General features: G+C 43.7%; 1 protein-coding gene across 3 annotated transcripts in view; it reads left to right on the top strand.

Annotated features, from left to right (window-relative positions):
* CD109 (CD109 molecule) overlaps window positions 1-24,477 on the top strand; it is a gene marked incomplete at its 5' end in the record, with an annotated part of 117,048 nt that overhangs the window by 21,043 nt on the left and 71,528 nt on the right. For 2 of the 3 annotated variants that reach the window (XM_079716526.1, XM_079716525.1), the window contains 2 exons: window positions 5,550-5,780; window positions 12,020-12,145. In XM_079716526.1, coding sequence (XP_079572652.1) covers window positions 5,550-5,780; window positions 12,020-12,145 — 357 coding nt within the window. The remainder of the gene's footprint in view (window positions 1-5,549; window positions 5,781-12,019; window positions 12,146-24,477) is intronic. The other variant, XM_079716527.1, reaches the window with a different exon arrangement.

Here is a 24,477-nt window from a genome sequence, read left to right as displayed (position 1 = left end):
CTGTGTAATATAATTGTCTGATAGCAGAAGGGGTTGAGATTTCAGTTCAGGAATCACAGCTCAACGCATAATAACTATCTGCTTTCCTCAAAGACGTCCACAGTGGCACGGCCTGGAGTGTAACAAGTCTGGAAGGGGCAGGCATGTGGGCGGACCAGGGCACTCGGGCTGATTCCAATAATGTGCCTATAAGCTGTACGTGTCCCAGTTAGCTACAAAGTTGGCTACTATTAGTCTTAAAGTCTTAGCCATGTGAAATACTAATCCCAACATCCTATATTTGTCTTTAATATTATGCCATTTCTGTTGTATGTAGATATAGCAATTATTTATTGAAAGATTTACCAGGAGTTATATTTAGGACTAGATCCCTTTTTAGTAAAACAAAATTTTAAAGGCTTAGTCATAAAGTGTCTGGGAAAATTTGATAACTCTTGGCAAAAATAGAAGGTTCTGCATTTTTACGAGTGTTCAATTAAAATAGACCCATCTTTCCAAGTGCTCTTGCATTCTGATGCTTGTAGATGTAACATTTTAAATTATTTTTTAAGGTCCTCATGAAGTTTTGCTATAAGATATGAATATATTGGCTGCATTAAAACAAATGTGTTTTTAATATCTGACTAGCTCATTGTTTCTGTTTTTTTTTTTTTTTTTTTTTTTTTTTTTGCGGTACGCGGGCCTCTCACTGCTGTGGCCTCTCCCGTTGCGGAGCACAGGCTCCAGACGCGCAGGCTCAGCGGCCATGGCTCACGGGCCCAGCCGCTCCGCAGCATGTGGGATCTTCCCGGACCAGGGCATGAACCCGTGTCCCCTGCATCGGCAGGCTGATTCCCAACCACTGCGCCACCAGGGAAGCCCTGTTTCTGTTTTTGATACAGTAAAATCAGCCTTCAAGAAGAAGTAAATAAAAAACAGAATTTATGCTTAACATAAAGATTATTGTTTGTACAAAACGTGCTAGAAAAAGTTTCTTTTTATTCTCTTTGTAAGTAAATCCAACTTAAAACGAGGGAGTGGTTTTTAAAATTAGCATGCCTAAAGTTTTTTTTAAAATTTTATATTGGAATATAGTTGATTTACAATGCTGTGTTAGTTTTAGGTGCACAGCAAAGTGAATCAGTTATACATATACATATATCTATTTTTTTTTAGATTCTTTTCCCATATAGGTTATTACAGAATGTTGAGTAGAGTTCCCTGTCCTATACAGTAGGTCCTTGTTGATTGTCCATTTTATGTATAGTAGTGTATATATGTTAATCCAAACCTCCTAATAAAATTAGAATGCTTTTAAAGTTTAATTACTAATATATTTTAAAATAGAAACTATCATCTTAAATTTCTCAATTTTATTTTGAAAGTTATTTGAAATTACCATTACTTTTGGTAACTGGCATTATTAGTGAAATAAAGTAGGATAAATACTATTGTGTTGTTTGTTTCCTTAAGACAGTTGATCTTTCAGAGAAGATGGTTTTAGACGGCCCAGATTAGAATAAAGAATCCATTTATTGTCCATCAAGAACCTTTCTGAGCATGCCTCTGTCATCCACCTGGAGAGTTTGCATTTATGTATACACAAAATAGACTTAGCATAACTGGGAATCAACCGTGCTCAACTCAGATGCTCGTTGATATTTTGTTCATCTAAGCCCTGGGTATTGTATAGCCCCAGACTCTTATTCTGCTGCCAGACAGTGTCTGTATATGGGAACTACATCTTTTCCCAGCCCTGTGACCTCAATTCAACATGTAGGATCCAAAATCTCTGTGGGTAAATAATTGGTTCTTGTGTAAGAGATAAGGAAGTCTCTTGTTAGGGAACCCCTTTATTACCAATTCTGGGCATCCTTTTTGGTAATTGTGTCCCCCAAGAAGGTGGAAAGCAGGTTACAACCCACTGCAGGTCTGGCACAGAGAGCATCTTTCAGAAAGATTGCTTAACATCCCCAGTATTTTCTCCAATCTCCTTCTCATTGTGTCCCTCTACTGTTACCAATGGATGACCAAGGTCTCTACTGACAGCCAGAGTCCATGGTGACACCCTAAGCCGTGCAGCGATGCCTCGTCGTTCATAGGGGCACACCAGGTCCACTCTGACAAGTCCATATTGTCATGCTAGACTTTCCAGCTCTAGGATTAGCACCGAGGCTTTGAGGATCCCAAGTCACCTGAATTTTACATAGGGAGAGGTGGGGTTTCTAACAGGGGAGTGTTGAAAAAGAGAATTAGGGTAAGTGAAAGGAGCAGAAAGATAGTCAGTACCGTCTCCTCTTGTGTCAACTCCCTGAAGGAGGATGGAGTAGGGGACAGAGTAAAATGCTTTGCACACTTTTGTGTTAATTCGAATTTTCTAACTCTTTGACCTCCTCGTGGTTAATAGGTCTCTTTAGTTTCAGACCTCTGCATCATTAATTTGACATCAGTCTTTAATCTACTCTCTGTTCTGGGGCCTCTGTGCCACTAAAAATGATCAAACGATATCCAAATCATAGAGAGAAATTCCATCTAATATATTTTTTAAGCATGAACTATTTATAAACCTGTGCTGTATACAAGCAAATGATATGCTGGTTCCTGGCATATATATTTTCCTGCTTACGGTATTAAGGACTCTGTTTAAAAGAATCTGAGGACTGAAGCATCATTTGAGAGAATAGGATATAAGGATGCAAGTTCCAGGCTAGATTCACAGCCCTCTAGGGCGTGCATCTTTGGTTCACGTTGAATCCCAAGCACCTAGAACAACCTGGAGCTCGAAGGTGCTCAGTGAATGTTTATTTATTAAAGGAAAGCAAAAATCAGTACTAGAGGTCCTTTGAAGGTGATATTGCTGATTGTTTCTCCTAACAGTTTACTATGAAAATATCAAATATCCAAAAAACCTGAAAGAGTTTCATAGGGAACACTCCTGTAACCACCGCTTAGAATCTACTGTTAACATTTTACCATGCTTGCTCAATCACATATTTATGCATCTACTCATCTCTCCGTCCATTAATTGATCTTATTTTTATTTTTTTATTTACTTTTTTGTGGTACACGGGCCTCTCACTGTTGTGGCCTCTCCCGTTGCGGAGCACAGGCTCTGGACGTGCAGGCTCAGCGGCCATGGCTCACGGGCCCAGCTGCTCCGCGGCATGTGGGATCCTCCCGGATCGGGGCACAAACCTGTGTCTCCTGCATCGGCAGGCAGACTCTCAATCACTGCGCCACCAGGGAAGCCCTGATCTTATTTTTAAAATGCATTTCCAAGTAAACTGCAAACACCAGTACTTTTCTCCCTGTTTCCTGCTGACCACTGTATTGGTGGTTTGTTACGTTTCTTTCATATTCTTATCCACATTGCTGGCTTTTGGTGGCTGCTATTTCTGGAAAATCTCCTTGGAGCTCTCTGTGGACAACTCTTATTTGCAAAAAGGAGGCGGAACATTAGTTTCAGAATCTCAGGTTTATGAATATGAAAATGAACTAAAATTCAGGTGTGCTCATTATCGATTCTTGTGTAACCTGTTATCCCCAAACTCTGGTGTGAAACAACCATAAACTTTTATTATTTCCCACCATTTCTGTGGGTCAGGAATTTGGGAGCCATGTAGTTGAGCAGTTCTGAGCTGCCGATGTCAGAGCTGCCGTCATCTGAAGGCTTCACCGGGCCTGGGGGTGCTTAGTAAGGTCGCTCTTCACGCGGCTGGCAGGTGGGTGGTGGCTCTTGGCTTCTGTTCCTCCCACTGTGGGCCTCTCACAGGCCTCTTGAGTGTCCTTATCACATGGTGGCTGACTTCCCCCAGAGCCAGGAATCCAAGAAAGAGAGAACCAGGCAGAAGCTATCCTGTGAATGATGCAGCCTCATTCTACTCTTGAGAGGCAAGTCACTGGGAAATTAGGCTCTACCTTTTTTTTTAAAATTAATTTTTATTGGAGTACAGTTGCTTTACAATGTTGTGTTAGTTTCTACTGTACAGCAAAGTGAATCAGCTGTACATATACAGATATCCTCTTTTTTAGATTTCCTTCCCATTTAGGTCACCACAGAGCATTGAGTAGAGTTTCCTGTGCTGCACAGTAGGCTCTCATTGGTTATCTTTTTTTTTTTTTGCGGTACGTGGGCCTCTCACGGTTGTGGCCTCTCCCATTGCGGAGCACAGGCTCCGGACGCATAGGCTCAGCGGCCTTGGCTCACGGGCCCAGCCGCTCTGTGGCATGTGGGATCTTCCCAGACAAGGGCACGAACCCGTGTCCCCTGCATCAGCAGGCGGACTCTCAACCACTGTGCCACCAGGGAAGCCCTGGTTATCTATTTTATACATAGTATCAATAGTGTATATATGTCCATCCCCATCTCCCTATTCATCCCACCTCCCCCCCACCCCCGTGGTATCCATACACTTGTTCTCTACATCTGTCTCTATTTCTGCTTTGTAAATAAGATTGTCTATATCAATTTTTTCAGATTCCACATGTATGTGTTAATATACGATATTTGTTTTTCTCTTTCTGACTTACTTCACTCTTTATGACAGTCTCTAGGTCCATGCACATCTCTACAAATGACCCAATTTTTTTACTTTTTATGGCTGAGTAATATTCCATTGTATATATGTGCCACATCTTCTTTATCCATTCATCTGTCGATGGGCATTTAGGTTGCCTCTCTGACCTGGCTATTGTAAATAGTGCTGCAATGAACACTGGGGTGTGTATGTCTTTGTGAATCATGGTTTTCTCTGGGTATATGCCCAGGAGTGGGGCTCTGACTTTTGAAGGGAGGAGGGTCAGAGAAATTTTGGACATATTTTAAAACCATCACAGGAAGGCTCTTGTTAGAGTAGTATAGTTCATCCCGGGTTTGAATCTCAGCCAGTGACCTGGAGCAACTTCCTTTACTCTTCCAAGCCCCAGGTTCCTGGTTTGTAAACTGGTATTAGTTAGAGCACCCACCAGAAGAATTGTTGTGAGGTAGAATGACACGGTGTGCGTAGGCTGAGTGTGGTTTCTGGTCTGTTCATGCGAGAAGGTAGGATTTCCACTAGTGATAGAAACCATAAAACAACGGTGCCATCAAACTTACCAGGACTGTGACACGATGCACAAGATATAGGAAGAGAGCACATCCTAGAACAGGTGAGAGGTCCTGGAGAGAGTATGGCAAGAAAACAAAGCCTGTGCAAATGTGCCTTTCACCCGTGGACTGCCTCAGACAGGGCGAGGCACGGAGGAGAAGGATACTGTGACCCACAGTGACTGCCAGGGCGGAAGAGTTTGTACTTGGGATAGGAGGTGACAAGGTGACTGCTGACAGAGCTGAGAGACGTGGTTCCTGCAGTCCAGGGACCCTGTGGTTTAACTGGAGAGCAAACTCCAGGATGTCGAAGGAGAGAAAACAAATTGTTTGATTTTGGTGGTCAGGAGGGACGCATTTTTCAACATCGCGATTACTTTTGATAATTCTATGTATTTAAAATTTCAATTCTCACTTACAGTTAAAAACATTTTTGAGGTAAAACAATGAGACCTTGATACATCTGATGTCTTTTTTCCCCCAGCTACCTCTGAATAGTGGTGATGAGATTTATGAGCTCCGTGTCACTGGACGTGCCCAGGATGAGATTTTATTCTCGAATACTACGCGCTTATCATTTGAGACCAAGAGAATGACTGTCTTCATTCAAACAGACAAGCCCCTGTATAAACCAAAGCAAGAAGTGAAGTTTCGTGTTGTTACACTCTTCTCAGATTTTAAGCCTTACAAAACCTCTTTAAACATTCTGATTAAGGTGAGTGCCAGACAGAAATAAAGCTGGAGATTCAGGGCTTCCCTGGTGGCACAGTGGTTGAGAGTCCGCCTGCGGATGCAGGGGACGCGGGTTCGTGCCCCGGTCCGGGAGGATCCCACGTGCCGCGGAGCAGCTGGGCCCGTGAGCCATGGCCGCTGAGCCTGCGCGTCCGGAGCCTGTGCTCCGCAACGGGAGAAGCCACAACAGTGAGAGGCACGCATACCGCAAAAAAAAAAAAAAAAGCTGGGGGTTCAAAGCTGTCTCACTGAAGCTCTCTTGGAAGTTCTGCTCACATTGTTGGTACTGGGATGTCTTAGGATTCATGTGGTTAAGCTTCCCTCCCAAAGTGGGATGGTTTCTCTAGGAAGGGGGATGGTACAGCACTGGGCTAAGAGCTCAGGCTCCAGAGTCAAGCCTGCTTGGGTTCCGGTCCTGGCTTCTTCATTGATTAATTCATTGTCAAACATTTATTAAACTTCTGTGTCCTCGATACAGGAGGTGAGTCCCTGCTTAAATCGACTTTTCATTCCAGTGGGTAGTGGACAGACAATAAATAAACATACAGATATGTAAAAAAAGAGTGTGTGTGTGTGAGAGAGAGAGAGATAGAGAGAGAGAGAGAGAGAGAGAGAGAGAGAGAGTTTGTGTTTGCTGTTTTCTATAGGGTTGTTAGAGAAGTCCTGTTTGAACAGAGACCTATAGGAAATAAAAGAATGAGCCTCTACAAACAGAGGGAATAGCATATGCAAAGGCCCTGAGGTGGGAACTTGTTAGGTGCATTGGGGGAACAAGCTTGCAGTGCACTGTTCCCCAGGAAGCGAGGGGATAGATATTAGGAGATAAGGTCAGGTACAGGTCGGTCAGCTGGATGAGGGGCTATACAGGATTTTCTTGGCTATGATATGGACTTTGGATTTTACTGTGAGTGAAATGAAATTTCACTGGAGAATTCTGAGGAGAGGCATGATGTGATCTGAGTTAACATTTTAAAAGGATCACTCTCTGCTCTAAGAAGAATAGGTGTTAGCTCTGTGACCTTGAGGAAATTAATCAACCTCTCTGAGCCTCGGTTTCCTTATTTGTAAAATGTGTAAAAATAATAATATCTTGTAAAGGTTTTTGTGAGGATTATGTGATATGATTCAAGTAAGGCATTTAGAACTGTGCCTGGCACGTAGAACATGCTCACTGAACATTAGCTATTGTTGTACTAGGAGCCCCTCTGGCAGGAAATCTTTTGGCCTCCTCTGCCTGAGTACGCTGGGCACCGGAGGCAGCACGGTTGGCAGACTGAATGCTTCCAGGGAGGGCCAAGCTGGAGGCAACTGACATCCGGCTGGACCTGGTTTTCTACATTTAAGCTGAGGAGAGTATTAGACCTTTGACCAATGACATAGAAATAGGGTGACCAGTTTGCTGGGACTCTCTTGATTTTAGTACTGGAAAATCCCCTCAGTCTCAGACATAGGTTGTCATGGACATATATACACTACCAAATGTAAAATAGATAGCTGGTGGGAAGCAGCTGCATAGCACAGGGAGATCAGCTCGGTGCTTTGTGACCACCTAGAGGGGTGGGATAGGGAGGGTGGGAGGGAGACGCAAGAGGGAGGTGATATGGGGATGTATGTATACGTATAGCTGATTCACTTTGTTATACAGCAGAAACTAACACACTATTGTAAAACAATTATACTCCAATAAAGATGTTAAAAAAAAAAAGAAAATGTGGCACAGGAAAAAAAAATGTTGTGAGGAATAACAGAATGGAAGGCAAATTTAAGCTTTTTAGTTCAGTATCTTCCTATTCTTAGTTTTTGTTGTTGTTATGAGCTAAACAAACACACAAACAAAAATCAAGCAAACAAACATGTTTACATATAACTTCAAGCCAAGATGTGTTTATAGCAGATATCACATTGGTTGGCATGTTTCTTGAATGGAACAGGTATTATTTCAGAGTCAGCAGCTCTTTGAGTGTCTGCTTCTGCTGCGTTGGAATAAAGCAGGTCGCCATAGTGAACAGCATTTCTGAATTCAGGTAACTCCCTGAGCAGTTTATGGATGCCATTCATAACGTCCTTCGTCATTTATCCACAAATACTGAGAACTGACTCAATGCTATGTGTAAATGGAGGAGTTAGACGTGAATGTCTGGCTGTGTCTGGCTGCTTACAGTCGACCTGCCTCTTTCTGTCTCAGGTGAATAAAAATCAGCCCTGGATAAATTGTCTGTTGTAAGCGTTAACCCAGAACGAACCCTGCTGATTGTGATTTGTGGATTCTTTGGGTTCCTCTCTCCGATTTTGGACTTTGCCTGTCACATTTGGCTTTCCCAGAAGTGCACAGAGAGCCCTTCCTCTTGCTATTTCTGGTCCTGAGGGATCCCGCTGGCCTGGCTGCTGGGTGGTCCCCTTGGCCAGGGCAGGAGAGTTCTACCCGGAACTCACTGTGTTTGGGACCAGTGAGTGAATGCACCTGTGGGTGCCATACTCACCACAGTACTTACTCATGCGTCAGAGCGTTGATGTGAATGCCCACACCCTGCACTCTTCCATCTGAAAACAGCCCTTTGGGCCAGGGTTCACCAGACTGTGATGTTTTCTTTTTCTACATCTTTCAGTATGGGACAGGTGGTTTCTTAGAAGAACTTCCCAGAGAAAAGTGGGACTGTAGTATAACGAGAGCCCCTGACTTGGATGAAATTGTACTCTCTAGCACAGCACCACCTGCAGGCAAGTGTGGAGAAGGCATCTGGGAACTACAGGAAGCCAGCTTTTTGGGGCCCATCTTGCCCAGCCAAGAATGACTGACTGTAGGATGTGGCTAAGATATTGACCATCATAGCATGTTCAGGCATGTTCAGTGTTTTTTTGGGATCATTGGGTGTTTTCCCTGACCCGGTAACTGACCTTCTCAGGAAGCAAAGGGGCTTCAGGGACCTTTTTATGGTGGAATAAATCTCTTCCCCTAATTCTGGCTTCCTGCAGCCAGTCTGTCCTTAACACTACGGAAGTAAGTGCCTCCAATGCTGTGATGGCAGCTGGCACGCTGTTTTCTACCCTGGCGGCCCTTCCTGAGAAGTTGTTGCTCCTGGTATAGGTGAGTGATCTTGTGGGCACAGCTGCTAGCTTGGGGTCCGCCCTGTGACTGTGCTCTGACACTTTGGCCTGGAGCAGTGGTGACACCTCACTTAAGTGATTTGATGTCTTTAATTCTACATGCTAGGCACACACCTTGTGCATCATCCAGGACTCTGAGGACTGGCAGAAATATTTGCCTTCTCCAGCCAGGGAGTTGATTGCTTGGGATGGCTGACACAGGCACCTGATGGAGAGCCCAAGCTGTGCAGAGGTGACTCGAAGAGCATGAGGGGACACTTTCCCAGTGTCTCCAGCCACGTGGCTGTTCAGGCTGTGACAGGGGCACTGTTCACATCATACTTGTCTGTCCTGTGTGCATCCCAGTAGGAGGTGACCACATGCAAATGCTGGGCTCTGCTGTGATGCCACCATGCGTCACCTGTTCAAATCCTCATGTGCTCTGTAAGGACTTCTGGCATTTCTACATTCTCTGTCTCTTCCTTGTGGGTGATATGCCCAGTTCCAAGACAGGCTTGGGAAACGAGGGATTTATCTCATTCACTCGCAGCCCTGCAGATCCTCCAGGTTATCAAAGACTTCAGTTTGGATTTCCTTTGTTTCTAGGGTTGTGGGAGAAATGTGTACCTTCACCAAAATAATACATCGGTGGACTATGTGCATTTCTCTCCCTACGTTTTAAGCGACACTGGGAATTATTATTATCATTTTTTATTTTTGTCAGTGTGGTGGAAAAAAATGTCCTTTCATTGCTTTCATTTGCATTCCCTTAATTCTTAGACAGCATATATTTATTAGCTCTTTGTATTTCTTCATTTATTTTTGATCCTTTGAGCTCCGTAGCCATCCCAGTCTTGACAGGGGCAGGAGAGCCAGCTCTGACTGCAGTGCCTGCCCCAGGGCTTGCCAAGGATGGTGACCTACTTATTCTTGACCCGCTTGTGGTCTTTGGTTTTTTAAAAAAATTTATTTATTTATTTTTGGCTGTGTTGGGTCTTAGTTGCTGCACGCGGGCTTTCTCTAGATGAGGCGAGCGGGGGCTACTCTTTGTTGCGGTGCGCGGGCTTCTCATTGTGGTGGCTTCTCTTGTTGCGGAGCATGGGCTCTAGGTGCATGGACTCAGTAGTTGTGGCTTGCAGGTTCAGTAGTTGTGGCTCATGGGCTCTAGAGCACAGGTTCAGTAGTTGTGGCTCACGGGCTTAGTTGCTCCGCGGCATGTGGGATCTTCCCGGACAAGGGATCGAACCCGTGTGCCCTTCATTGGCAGGCAGATTCTTAACCACTGCGCCACTAGGGAAGCCCCTTGGTCTTTTGTTTTAACAATTAGTTTCTGCCTTCCTAGACCACTTCCTACTCAGTTCTCAGCATTGTACTTACCCCGACTTACACAGTCTCCCTTGCTTGCGGAGGGAGGTTTCCTCTGGCTTCTAATAACCAGGCCAACCCGCTACCTTGAGTCAGAGGATAGAGATTAGCAATCAGGGATGGTGGTGGGATGAATTGGGAGACTGGAATTGACATATATACACCAATATGTATAAAATGGATAACTAATAAGAACCTGCTGTATAAAAAAATAAATAAAATAAAATTCAAAGAAAAAAAAAAGAATCAGGGAAAAAATTTGATCCCAGAGTTCATAATCCAGGGAACAAAGAAACACCAAAACCAAAAAGTAACAATGACAAAAAACACCATAAAACCCAGATAACAAATGAGAACCTTAAACAGTAGTACATGTTAGGGGGGTAAACTCCGGGCGCATTGGGGTCTCTCCAGGGAGTGGTCACTCCTGCCTCTTGGAGGCATGTGTAGAAGGCAGGAAGCTGGAGCTTATTTCACCATCTGGACAAGGAAGGAACGGCCTTCCATGCAGCAATGGTAGAGGCCTAGGTGCATGGGCGTTTGGGGCAGATTGCAAACAAGTCTGTATGTTTGGAGGAAGATATGAGTAGAAATGTAGATGGGGTCAGCTTACTAAGTCTTGTAAACTACGCAGAGGAGTGTAGATCTCATTCTGTTGGCAAACAGAAGTCGTCGTCCCCTGGTGGTCTGATATACTGGTCATAGCGAGTGTTTACTCATTGCTTGTAATTTGCCAGGAACTGTGTCTGGTGTTTCAACCACTTTGCCTCAGCCACAGGTTTGTGTTTGGCAGTGGGGAAGATGTATTGGAGAGGCAAGATTGGGGGAGAGAGGTTAGTAGTTGTGATTGTTAGAAAATGGTGGCTGGACGTGAGATGTTAAAGGGACAGAATTGACAAGGCTGGGATGGGATTAGACGGAGGGGCCGTGCTCCGGGAGAGCCTGGGAAGGCTCAGGTGTTCTTCATGCATCCCCTTGGTTAAGCACCCCCATGACACAACTTTTGTTGAATCAAAAGACACGTGGGGGCTTCCCTGGTGGTGCAGTGGTTGAGAGTCCGCCTGCCGATGCAGGGGACACGGGTTCGTGCCCCGGTCCAGGAAGATCCCACATGCCGCGGAGCGGCTGGGCCCGTGAGCCGTGGCCGCTGAGCCTGCGCGTCCGGAGCCTGTGCTCTGCAACGGGAGAGGCCACAACAGGGAGAGGCCCGCGTACCGCAAAAAAAAAAAAAAAAAAGACACGTGGGTTTGAATCCTGAGTTCCATCATGTGTTGGTGCTGTGATATTGGACCAGCTGTTTGTGGTTGAGGGCTTACCTAACCTCTCTGGGCGCCCGTTTTCTCAGCTGTAATGGGAGGCTAATCCTAGGCTGGAGGAGAATCATAGTGACTGAATGACGTGGGAGTGGTGGTGACAAGGCCGAGTGCCTTTAATACAGGGGCCTGTTACCCCTACCGAGGGGTTTTCTCTCAGCAACAACACCAGCAGCAGCATAGGTTTGGTGAGGTACATGTTGTAGTGTTTCATGTAGAAGGAAGTACGTGCCAAGATTGAAAAGGTGGAGCAGAATAAAGATGCTCTCAGGAGAATATGAGAAAAGAAGTGATTTTTATTCATCTTCTTTGGTAGTGTAGAGCTGACATTTTTCAAGAACTCCCTCTGTCCCACATCTTGGATGTGCCTGGGGGTACTGCAGGCCCGTATTCATAACCAGGTTGGATCCACATCACATGGGGGGTTTTATATCGTTAACATGCATGGTTTTCGTTGTAGGATCCCAAGTCAAATTTGATCCAACAGTGGTTGTCGGAACAAAGTGATCTTGGAGTCGTTTCCAAAACTTTCCAGTTATCTTCCCATCCGATACTTGGTGACTGGTCCATCCAAGTTCAAGTGAATGTGAGTATAAATACATTTTGTGGGGGAATGTTAAAATGTTTTAAATAGGTCCGGTGGGGAAAATATCTCTGAAGTCATTTATTTAGTGAACAGAAAAACATTAATCTGAGTATCTAGATAATTTAAGTGGTTTTATTTTTAATTTAATATTGTTACCAATGGGTTAGCCTGTGTTATAACCGATTAGAGTTTTAATCATTGTTGTCTTTTTATATAATGTAATGTTTGACGGTTAAGACATTTCACATTTTAGTATAAAGCTGAGTAAGTATTTATTGTATTTAGTTATTGCACACATTGAGTATTTTAAAACTAAGTAATGAATACATAGCTATTATTTGGCAAATCTTATGTCTCAGAGTAATTACTTCTGATGAGAGATTGTTCTAACCTACTTTATCTTTGTTTTAAAAACTCTAGTGACCTTTAGGTCTTTAATGCATTTTGAGTTTATTTTTTTATATGGTGTTAGGGAGTGTTCTAATTTCATAAGGCCAGACACTATAAAACTCTTAGAGGAAAACATAGGCAGAACACTCTATGACATAAATCACAGCAAGATCCTTTTTGACCCACCTCCTAGAGAAATGGAAATAAAAACAAAAATAAACAAATGGGACCTAATGAAACTTCAAAGCTTTCACACAGCAAAGGAAACCATAAACAAGATGAAAACACCACCCTCAGAATGGGAGAAAATATTTGCAAATGAATCAACGGGCAAAGGATTAATCTCCCAAATATACAAGCAGCTCATGCAGCCAACAAACACATGAAAGGATGCTCAACATCACTAATCATTAGAGAAATGCAAATCAAAACTACAATGAGGTATCACCTCACACGGGTCAGAATGGCCATGATCAAAAAATCTATAAACAATAAATGCTGGAGAGGGTGCGGAGAAAAGGGAACACTCTTGCACTCTTGGTGGGAATGTAAATTGATACAGCCACTATGGAGAACATTATGGAGGTTCCTTAAAAAACTAAAAATAGAATTACCATATGATCCAGCAACCCCACTACTGGGCATATACCCTGAGAAAACCATAATTCAAAAAGAGTCCCGTGCCCCAATGTTCATTGCAGCACTATTTACAATAGCCAGGACATGGAAGCAACCTAAGTGTCCATTGACAGATGAATGGGTAAAGAAGATGCGGCACATATATGCAATGGAATATTACTCAGCCATAAAAAGAAAAGAAATTGAGTTATTTGCAGTGAGGTGGATGGACCTAGAGTCTGTCATACAGAGTGAAGTAAGTCAGAAGGAGAAAAACAAATACCGTATGCTAATGCATATATATGGAATCTAAAAAAAAGAAGGTTCTGATGAACCTAGGGGCGGGACAGGAATAAAGACACAGACGTAGAGAATGGACTTGAGGACATGGGGAGGGGGAAGGGTAAGCTGGGACAAAGTGAGAGAGTGGCATGGACATATATACACTACCAAACGTAAAATAGATAGCTAGTGGGAAGCAGCCGCATAGCACAGGGCGATCAGCTCGGTGCTTTGTGACCACCTGGAGGGGTGGGATAGGGAGGGTGGGAGGGAGATGCAAGAGGGAGGAGATATGGGGATATATGTATATGTATAGCTGATTCACTTTGTTATACAGCAGAAACTAGCACACCATTGTAAAGCAATTACACTCCAATAAAGCTGTTAAAAGCAAAAGCAAAAGCAAAACCAAAACTCTAGTTACCGTAACAGCTCCATCAGTCTTCTGCTCCCCTATGCTTCTCTCTGCCCAGCTCCCCCGCTTGCTTCCTGTATTTGCTGCCAACTCCTATGGCTTCGACATTTAACAGGGCAGGGGCACTAGAACGCCCTCCGCATCTCCGCCTCGGGTTTTCTATGGTGCATCACTCTGTGGTGTTTGAAGATTCATTGAATATTTTCTAATTTTTTTCTTTGGAATTTATTAAAATGTATATAAAGTCACAAATGAGAGCTTTAAAAATTCTATTAGAACAGGGCTTCTCACTTTTGACATTACGGTAAAAAATTCTTTGTTGCGGGGCTGTCCTGTGCACTGTGGGACGTTTAGCAGCATCTCTGACCTTTGCCCACTAAATGCCAGTAGCAGCTGTCCCCTCCCTCCAAGTCGTGACAGCCAGAGATGTCTCCAGATGTCACCAAATGTCCCCTTCGAAAAATGCCCTCTCCCTCCTCCTTCGAGAGCCAATTTATTAGAAGGAATAGTCATTCATTAGCAGGTGGCCTGAGGTAAGATTAAAGTACCAAGTACCTAATAAATTAAAACTTAAAAAATTTTCCTTTAGTTAGCATTTTCGGGGGCCACATTTTAGAAGCAGAACTAGGTCCCCTTAGCACATGTTTTTTGAGCGTCTGCATGAAGATGAGGATCACGCCAGGCTCGTGGAGAGTTTGTGCCACAGAGGAAGTGAGGAAGCGTCCAAGGAGTTATGGACGCTGAGAGCGGGGGTGATAAACGCTGGGGGGACCAGACACTGGAGCTTGTAGAAAAGGCGGACAGAGTAGGTGTTTGTGAGACGTAGGAGAGAGGAGGGTTTGTGTCGAGGCAGGCAAGGTGGAGGAGAGCCCCGGGGTCTGGGGACTGGGGAGCACGGAGGGACTGGAGCATGTCGAGGATGCTGGGAGCTGCAGATTAGGAGGCGTGTCGTGAGTTTTAAGGAGTTAGGACTTTATTCTCTGTTCCCACGTTTTGGTTTCATGATCATTTCCCCAGGAATCAGCTGTTTGTCCATCCATCCATCTAGCCATTCATCCATCCACCCGTCCATCCATCCATCTACCATCCTCCATCAGATATGTGTTGAGGGCTTAGAGTGCGGTGATATGATACCAGGAAGGCTAACATCTGATCTCTGTCTTCAAAGACTATTGCGGGGAGATGACTAATGTGACAAAGTGAAGTGACACAAGGGTGACAGAAGGACACGAGGTGGTGCGATAGCAGAGGACTTGTGAGGCGCTCAGTCAGTGAGGCCCGTCAGGTGCCTCCAAGGAGCGAGTCTCACTCAGGCCGCCTGGGGGTAGAGACGGTCTGTTGTCAGCATGAGCGCCTGTGCTTTGGGGCCAGCGGCTTGCCCATTCCCCTTGCTTCTCTCCAACCTCTAAGGTTCTCTGGTCCAGATCTGGACTGAGCGCATTGGCTTAGCCTAATAACCATGTCCTCAGAGTACTACAGGCAAGCCTCTGCCTGGGTGGCTGGCAGCCCGCAGATGGGTCACTGGGTCAGATGTCCATCGCTGGCCCGTTCCGAGGCCACCTCTGCACAGTGACCAGGTCTCAGCCTTGTGGGTAGCAGCCTCTCTGGGATTCCTTTGTTCAGTGCGTGGTACACAGAATATGTACCAGGGGAGAGAGGAGACTAGAATAGTGGAGAAAGGCTGGGAGATGTGAGACTGTAGGGTGAAAGAATTACCGGATTCCTCATGTAGTAGTTTGTGGACTTGACCTCCCCTATTGCTTTAATAGGAAAAGAAAGATAAATGCTCTTAAGGAAATTCAAGTGCTTGAAAAATTAAAAAAACATTCACAAAATCTGGTCCTTGCTCACCTCTTTGGCCTTGTTAAGGGCCACCCTTACCCTTGAACTCTGTGCTTTAGATGTATTATTCCTTAAGTTTCTTAAACTCGCCAGTCCGTCCTGTCCCAGAGCCTTCCAGGCAGGCTGCCCCCTCTGCCTGGAACGCTGTTTTACTGCTGTTTTTCTAGCTCCTTGCTTTTGTCCTCAGGCATTATCTTTGATGGCCTGGCACCTCTGGACGTTTGCGTAGCACACTGTGCTTCTCTTGGTCCATTCCTGTCACTTGATTGGCAGGACCTGATACACAGAGTCTGTATGAGGTCTGTAGGCAGAGTCTTGTTCCCCTGTGTCTTAGAGACAGCACGGTTCTTTGCACAAGGTAGAAGTCAGTACTTGTTAAATGAATGCGTGAAAGCTATATCATAGTCATTGGTCTTGAACTAAATATAATGTCCCCTTTTCCACATTCTATAAACATCTTTATCTTTTTTTTTTTTTTTTTTTTTTTGCGGTACGTGGGCCTCTCACTGTTGTGGCCTCTCCCGTTGCGGAGCACAGGCTCCGGACGCGCAGGCTCAGCGGCCGTGGCTCACGGGCCCAGCCGCTCCGCGGCATGTGGGATCTTCCTGGACGGGGACACGAACCCACGTCCCCTGAATCGGCAGGCGGACTCTCAACCAATGTGCCACCAGGGAAGCCCCATCTTTCTTTTTGAAGACAGCCATATTGATCAGGAACTTATTAGTGGTGATATCATGTTTTTTCCTTCCAGCTTTATTGAGATATAATTGACAAATACAATTGTAAGATATTTAAAGTGTACAATGTGATGATTTAATATACATATACATTGTAAAAGGATCCCCCGCTAGGTGATACAATGTTAAGGCACACAACTAAGGGAAAATAAGCCCCATTATTTAAAAAAAAAAAAAAAGAGACTCCTCCAATGGCCACCAGAGGTCAGTATAATCAAAGAAATGTTATGACAAGCAAACTGGATCCAGCCTTGGACTCTGGTTTATCTTTCCTTGACTCCTGCACAGCATTCAAGGACTTTATATTGCTTATTATTAAACTCTTTTCCTTTTAGCTGTGAACAATTATTATGGCGGATATATATTTATTATTTAAACAATCTACCATTATAGACCATATTTTTATTTTCCCAAGGCAGTGACCATTCTTAGTATAAATTTTAGGGAGGGGAAAATAATTATTTTCAGGACACTGTTTTGAAATACCATTTTGTCTCTAGAAAAAATATGGCCTGATTTTAGTATTACTACTGAAGGACAATGTATACAGGACTTACCAGAGCTTTGATTTGTAGTGACATGCAGATAATCAGAGTGACATTATTATAAAGCAAGTCTTGATGGTTATTATTTTTAAGCCCTCTTAAAGTTAGTAAAATTTAATAAGAACGCTGACTTTTTTGTGTGCTATTTATGCATATACTTAATCTATATGATTGCATCGGATGGGACCTGTTCTTTGCTGCTTTGGGAACAATCACCGTCCCTGCCGGCTCTCCCACACTTTGGTCCCTTCCACGTCTCCAGGCCCTTTTCCATCAGTTCTCCCTTAACTTCCTGGAGCACCAGACCCTCCCCACAGAGGGAAGGGGTTTATTTTAGCCATAATACCCCTCCACAGACATGTGTTTTACAGAGTTGTTATACATCATGTACATTATAAGCCAAGTGGGGAAATGTGCTCTAAGTTGATAATCATCTTACAAATACACCTTGGGAAGATGATTTGTTTTAAAAGTCAGGCATCGCTTGTATTTTTGTTTTTTTGTAGTATTTCTCTAGTTGCCTTATCTCTTGACTGGTATCCTTTGTTCTACCAAATAGTTGCAAATGTTTTTTTTTTTCTCCGTATATTTTTTTTTTTTTTGGCGGTACGCGGGCCTCTCACTGTTGTGGCCTCTCCCATTGCGGAGCACAGGCTCCGGATGTGCAGGCTCAGCGGCCATGGCTCACAGGCCCAGCCGCTCCACGGCATGTGGGATCTTCCCGGACCGGGACACGAACCGGTGTCCCCTGCATCGGCAGGCGGACTCTCAACCACTGTGCCACCAGGGAAGCCCTGTCTTAACTATTTTTAAGTGTACAGTTTAGTGGTATTAAATACATTCACAATGTTTTGCAAAAATGTTGTGCATCATCCATCTCCAGAACTCTTTTCATCTTGCAGAACTGAAACTCTGTACTTATGAAGCAATAACTGCACATTTCCCTCCTTCCAGCCCTGCCCTCACGTCCCGGCACCCATCGTTCTACTTTCTGTCTCTATGATTTTGACTACACTAAGTACCTCATAGAAGTAGACTCATAGAGGGTATGTCTTTTTGTGACTTTATTCCACTTAGTTTAACGTCTTCAAGGCTCATCCAGGTTATAGCACGCGTCAGAATTTCCTTCCTTTTTAAGGTTGATGCATCTTCTATTGTATGTATATTCCGGATTTAGTTGCAAATTTTCTGGCACCTTTGATTATAAATTGTATTCCAGGTTACTAGAAGGCAGTTTTAGAGGTTCTTTAAAAGAGAGGCTGACGCTGGAGTCTGACCACCAGGCTCCCAGGAGGCAGGCGGGATCTTACCACACTGCCCTCTCCCTTGGGCAGCCTCGGCTGGCCCAGAGTTTCAGGTCTCTGGGCGACTCAAGCATCGGTGTCACACTCCTCTGAGGACCCGAAGGAAGAGCACTGAGAGAGCCCTGCTTCTGGATATCGCAGCCCTGCGCCTTCCTTCCTTGGGAGCAGACAGCGTGTCTTTCCTCCCAGAGTGGCTGGTACAGCTCCTGCTGCTGGGACTTAGCCGTGGTTCCCAAGCACTCGTGTGCCTGGGAACCCGCTGATGGCAGCTCTCGTTCAAGTTGCGCAGCCCGGCGCCCCGCCCCCAGACAGCAAGTCACTATCGCAGGCAGCGACCTAGGAGTTTGCATTTTACATTAGCACCTAGGGAATCCTATTTGTTTTCAGGACCACGTTTTGAGAAGTGCTGCTGTGTGCCCACAGCTAGGCACCTTCGGGTTCTGTCTCTTCCAGTGAGAGGCGGTGGTGGGTAGTGGAAAAGGCAAGCCCCTGATTCGTTTTTGGAACTCCCTGATGGTGAGACGGAGCTACTTACTTGACCCCTCTAAGTGAGCAGCTCCGCTCGGCCCCCTGGCAGCCTAGACTTTCTAAAGCAGATGATACAAATAGATGGAGAGATATACCATGCTCCTGGATTGGAAGAATCAATATTGTGAAAATGACTCTACTACCCAAAGCAATCTACAGATTCAATGCAATCCCTATCAAACTACCACTGGCATTTTTCACAAAACTAGAACAAAAAATTTCAAAATTTGTTTGGAAAAACAAAAGACCCCGAATAGCCAAAGCAATCTTGAGAACGAAAAACGGAGCTGGAGGAATCAGGCTCCCTGACTTCAGACTATACTACAAAGCTACAGTAATCAAGACAGTGTGGTACTGGCACAAAAACAGAAAGATAGATCAATGGAACAGGATAGAAAGCCCAGAGATAAACCCACGCACATATGGTCAACTTATCTTTGATAAAGGAGGCAGGAATGTACAGTAGAGAAAGGACAGCCTCTTCAATAAGTGGTGCTGGGAAAACTGGACAGGGACATGTAAAAGTATGAGATTAGATCATTCCCTAATACCATACACAAAAATAAGCTCAAAATGGATTAAAGACCTAAATGTAAGGCCAGAAACTATCAAACTCTTAGAGGAAAACATAGGCAGAACACTCTATGACATAAATCACAGCAAGATCCTTTTTGACCCACCTCCTAGAGAAATGGAAATAAAAACAAAGATAAACAAATGGGACCTAATGAAACTTCAAAGCTTTTGCACAGCAAAGGAAACCATAAACAAGACCAAAAGACAACCCTCGGAATGGGAGAAAATATTTGCAAATGAAGCAACTGACAAAGGATTAATCTCCAAAATTTATAAACAGCTCATGCAGCTCAATAGCCAAAAAACAAACAACCCAATCCAAAAATGGGCAGAAGACTTAAATAGGCATTTCTCCAAAGAAGATATACAGACTGCCAACAAACACATGAAAGAATGCTCAACATCATTAATCATTAGAGAAATGCAAATCAAAACTACAATGAGATATCATCTCACACCAGTCAGAATGGCCATCATCAAGAAATCTAGAAACAATAAATGCTGGAGAGGGTGTGGAGAAAAGGGAACACTCTTGCACTGCTGGTGGGAATGTGAATTGGTACAGCCACTATGGAGAACAGTATGGAGGTCCCTTAAAAAACTAAAAATAAAACTACCATATGACCCAGCAATCCCACTACTGGGCATATACCCTGAGAAAACCATAATTCAAAAAGAGTCATGTACCAAAATGTTCATAGCAGCCCTATTTACAATAGCCCAGAGATGGAAACAACCTAAGTGTCCATCATCGGATGAATGGATAAAGAAGATATGGCACATATATACAATGGAATATTACTCAGCCATAAAAAGAAATGAAACTGAGCTATTTGTAATGAGGTGGATAGACCTAGAGTCTGTCATACAGAGTGAAATAAGTCAGAAAGAGAAAGACAAATACCGTATGCTAACACATATATATGGAATTAAAAAAAAATGTCATGAAGAACCTAGGGGTAAAACGGGAATAAAGACACAGACCTACTTGAGAATGGACTTGAGGATGTGGGGAGGGGGAAGGGTAAGCTGTGACAAAGCGAAAGAGCGGCATGGACATATATACACTACCAAACGTAAGGTAGATAGATAGTGGGAAGCAGCCACAGAGCACAGGGAGATCAGCTCCGTGCTTTGTGACCGCCTGGAGGGGTGGGATGGGGAGGGTGGGAGGGAGGGAGATGCAAGAGGGAAGGGATGTGGGAACAGATGTATATGTATGACTGATTCACTTTGTTATAAAGCAGAAACTAATAAAAAAAATTAAAAAAAAATAAAGCAGATTTGGGGTCACGGTCTCAATTTTTATAGCAGCTTTTCCGGAGATTTGGATACACAGCCTGCGTAGGAACCCCTGAACCAGACGACCTCTTAGTCTCTTCTGGCTGCAACTGACTGCAGTTTCTCAGCCCTTGTTTTTTTTTTTTGAATTTTTTTTAACATCTTTATTGGAGTATAATTGCTTTACAATGGTGTGTTAGTTTCTGCTTTATAACAAAGTGAATCAGTTATACATATACATATGTTCCCATATCTCTTCCCTCTTGCGTCTCCCTCCCACCCTCCCTATCCCACCCCTCTAGGTGGTCACAAAGCACTGAGCTGATCTCTCCATGCAATGTGGCTGCTTCCCACTAGCTATCGATTTTACATTTGGTAGTGTATATATGTCCATGCCACTCTCTCACTTTGTCCCAGCTTACCCTTCCCCCTCCCCATATCCTCAAGTCCATTCTCTAGTAGGTCTGTACCATATGCTAACACATATATATGGAATTTAAGAAAAAAAAATGTCATGAAGAACCTAGGGGTAAGACAGGAATAAAGACACAGACCTACTAGAGATTTCTGTTTGTTTTTAAAGAGAGCATGCTTCTAGTTCATACTTTTCTACTGAGGAAACCAGTTTGTCCCTTGTACAGCATAATGTATTTGGTGCTGCAAATGGTGAACTTCTTAGGGTGTGAATGTGCTTGTGGCACAGGATGCCTGGACCAGGATCCTTCCACCTGGAGCCCTGTGTTGCAGACAATAGTCTGTGTCTTGGTTGTTGGTTAGATCCATTCTTCCCAAGTCCTATCACTATGAGTAATTATCGGGTATAGAACAACTTCAGTTCTTTGGATGTTTAGTTCCAGTCTTGATGGGTACCAGAATATTTGTGATTCTTTCTAATGAGGGAAGGGATTCAGGAAAATGCTGTCTTCTGGGGAGATTCTGGTTTCTCCCTTCTCACTCTCAGTAGATAATCTCCCTTTCTACTTTGTAAAGAAAACACATGTCATCAGATAGGAGTTTCTTTAAATCTCTCTGCCACGTTTACATATCTACCTTGTCTGCACCCATCTCATGCTTATCCTTTTCTTTTACAGAAAAGATATAATTCTTCATATCTAAGACCAAATCCTTGACCTCTTCACGGGCTTCTCCTTTCTCCTGCTTTCTCAAAAACCTTACAGTCTCCCAAAGACCACGCTGGAAATCTCAAAATCTCAAAAGATAAACTGAAGCATATTAAAAAATTTGAGTTTATTTGAGCAGAAATCGATTGGAATTGGCATTGCCAAACTGGAAGTGGTTGGAGAGTCCCCTCATTCAAGAGGTGGAGAGACTTTATAGAGAAAAGATGGAAGCAAAGAAAGGAAATCATAGATTGACCATAGCTTAAAGCCTAGGTGACTGTTTCTGATTGGTTGTCCTTAGCATTTTGATTTCATAACCGTGAGGCATTCACAGGCTTAGATCCTGGTTTGTTTACGTAGGGCCCCCACAGCGTGAGAGCCCCATCAGTCCAATGGCCTCCTTATTTAATTAACTGAAACCTTTTACCCCTCTTTCTCCTTTGCCCCAATCATGATCCAGTCAGTCACTGAATCTAATACTTCTTCCTTTAAAGTGTCTCTTGAATTCATCCATCCCTCTTTAGTTTTTGTTGCCCCCTAAAGCAGTCCCCTGGACCATTATGACCTAACATAGAAGGTAGTCATGTATTTGGTAAACAGCTGCGAGCCCCTGGGAGTCTCCCTGACTTCAGTTCCTTTCCCTTTAATCACCCCACATGCTGTGATCTCCCTAAAGTACTACTTTAATCATATTACTGCCTAAAAACTTTCTGCAAAAATCAATAATAAGACAACAAATATCAATGATTTCTTTTGTTTGGGAGTTTATCATAAACATGTCATTCTTTCTACTGAATAATGTTTGGGTGTTTTTACACTGACCATGCATTACTTTCATAATCAGTGGGAAATAATGAAAGTATCATTTTTATATCTTTCATAATTTGAGAGAATCACTCACATACATTTTTGCTTTCTCTGTCCTCAGAAGTCTGGTATGAAATTTATAACATTGACATTCAGAGTAAAATAAAAGTTACTAGAGCCTCCCACTGTCTACAGATGAAATCTAACACGTTAGCCAGATGTCCAGTACCCTCCACAGCTTGACCCACAAACTCCTCCAATCTTCTCTTTGACGACTTTGTTACTGAGCTCAGGCTCAGGTGCAGAAAGCCAGACTCTGACAGCCAGTATTTGCAGCAAAGTAGGGGTTTATTTCAGGGTGCCCAGCAAGGGAGTGGGGGACAAGCGTCAGGTCCACTCCAACCTAGTCTGTGAGTTGGGGTGTTTTTAAAGGAAAAGAACAAAGACGCCACGCTTAATCATCATCTTGTGACATTTCTTTATTTAACCCTGGCCTAAAGACCAAATACAGCCCAACGCCTGTTTTTGTAAATAAAGTTTTGTTGGCACACAGTCGGTCTCATTTGTTTGTGTTGTTTCTGGCTGTTTTTGTTGCACCGGCAGAGTTGAGAAGTTATGACAAGGACCATATGGCTTGCAAAGCCTAAAATATTTACTGCCTGGCCCTTTATAGATAAAATTTGCAGATTCCTGTTCTAGACCAATAAACGTACTCAGTGTCAGTGTTTTCGTGTTTATCTGTGGCATAAATGGCTGCTACTTCTCTGAATTATTATTAATTTAAAATATTTCAGTATCTTCTACATTTTTTTTTAAGTCTTTATTGAATTTGTTACAGTGTTGCTTCTGTTTTATGTTTTGGTTTTTTTTTTGGTCGAGAGGCATGTGGGATCTTAGCTCCCCGACCAGGGATTGAGCCCACACCCCCTGCATTGGAAGGCAAAGTCTTAACCACTGGACCTCCAGGGAAGTCCCTCTTCTACATTCTTGATTATATATTTTGTAAAAATATTTCATTAAAAAAACGAAACTCATTGTGAAAATTGGTATGGCCTGATTGCCTAATGACCACATGCTGAAAATGACAAAACTCATTTCTGCTTTCCAAACCCCTTGGACAGTAAAATAATTTGGTTCTAGATTTGCATTTTACCACTTATAAACACCCTGGGAAAACCTCATCTGGTACAAAACACACTGTCAGCACTCAGTTACACGATGATTTCTTGATTTATTGGAACAATTTAAATGACAGTGAAAAGAAGCGCTTTTCTCCCACTTTTCCTTCAGTTTTCCATGATGGCTGGCTTCTTCCACTCCCTGACGTTCATATTTCTTCTAAATGCAGGGCAGAGAGTTAAGCTTACTCCATGGGTCACTTGACAAATGGCTGTGCCTCCTCAGGGTAGTCTGAAGGTTATTTCAATTTCTTTTTTTTTTTTTTTTTTTGCGGTACGCGGGCCTCTCACCGTTGTAGCCTCTCCCATTGCGGAGCACAGGCTCCGGATGCGCAGGCTCAGCGGCCATGGCTCAGCAGCCCAGCCGCTCCGCGGCATGTGGGATCTTCCCGGACCGGGGCATGAACCCGTGTCCCCTGCATTGGCAGGCGGACTCTCAACCACTGCGCCACCAGGGAAGCCCTATTTCAATTTCTTGCAGGAGATGCTGTACAATAACTGAGGCTAAGCTGATGAGCCCCCGGTATCAGAACCAGCCTGGGGACAAAATTCAATGCGTTCATTCATTAATACATACATTCATTCAACAAACCTTGAAAGCATGCTGAATTAGGTGCTGTGCCCCCAATGACTTCATAGTCTGTTTCTGGTGATGGGCACAAAGCAGATAATTGTAGTATACTGTGTTAAGTAAAGTGATAGAGTTAT

The sequence above is a fragment of the Hyperoodon ampullatus genome (genome assembly GCF_949752795.1).
Source record: "Hyperoodon ampullatus genome assembly, chromosome: 12".
NCBI lineage: Eukaryota > Metazoa > Chordata > Mammalia > Artiodactyla > Ziphiidae > Hyperoodon > Hyperoodon ampullatus.
This window is presented reverse-complemented; position numbering and strand designations above follow the sequence as displayed.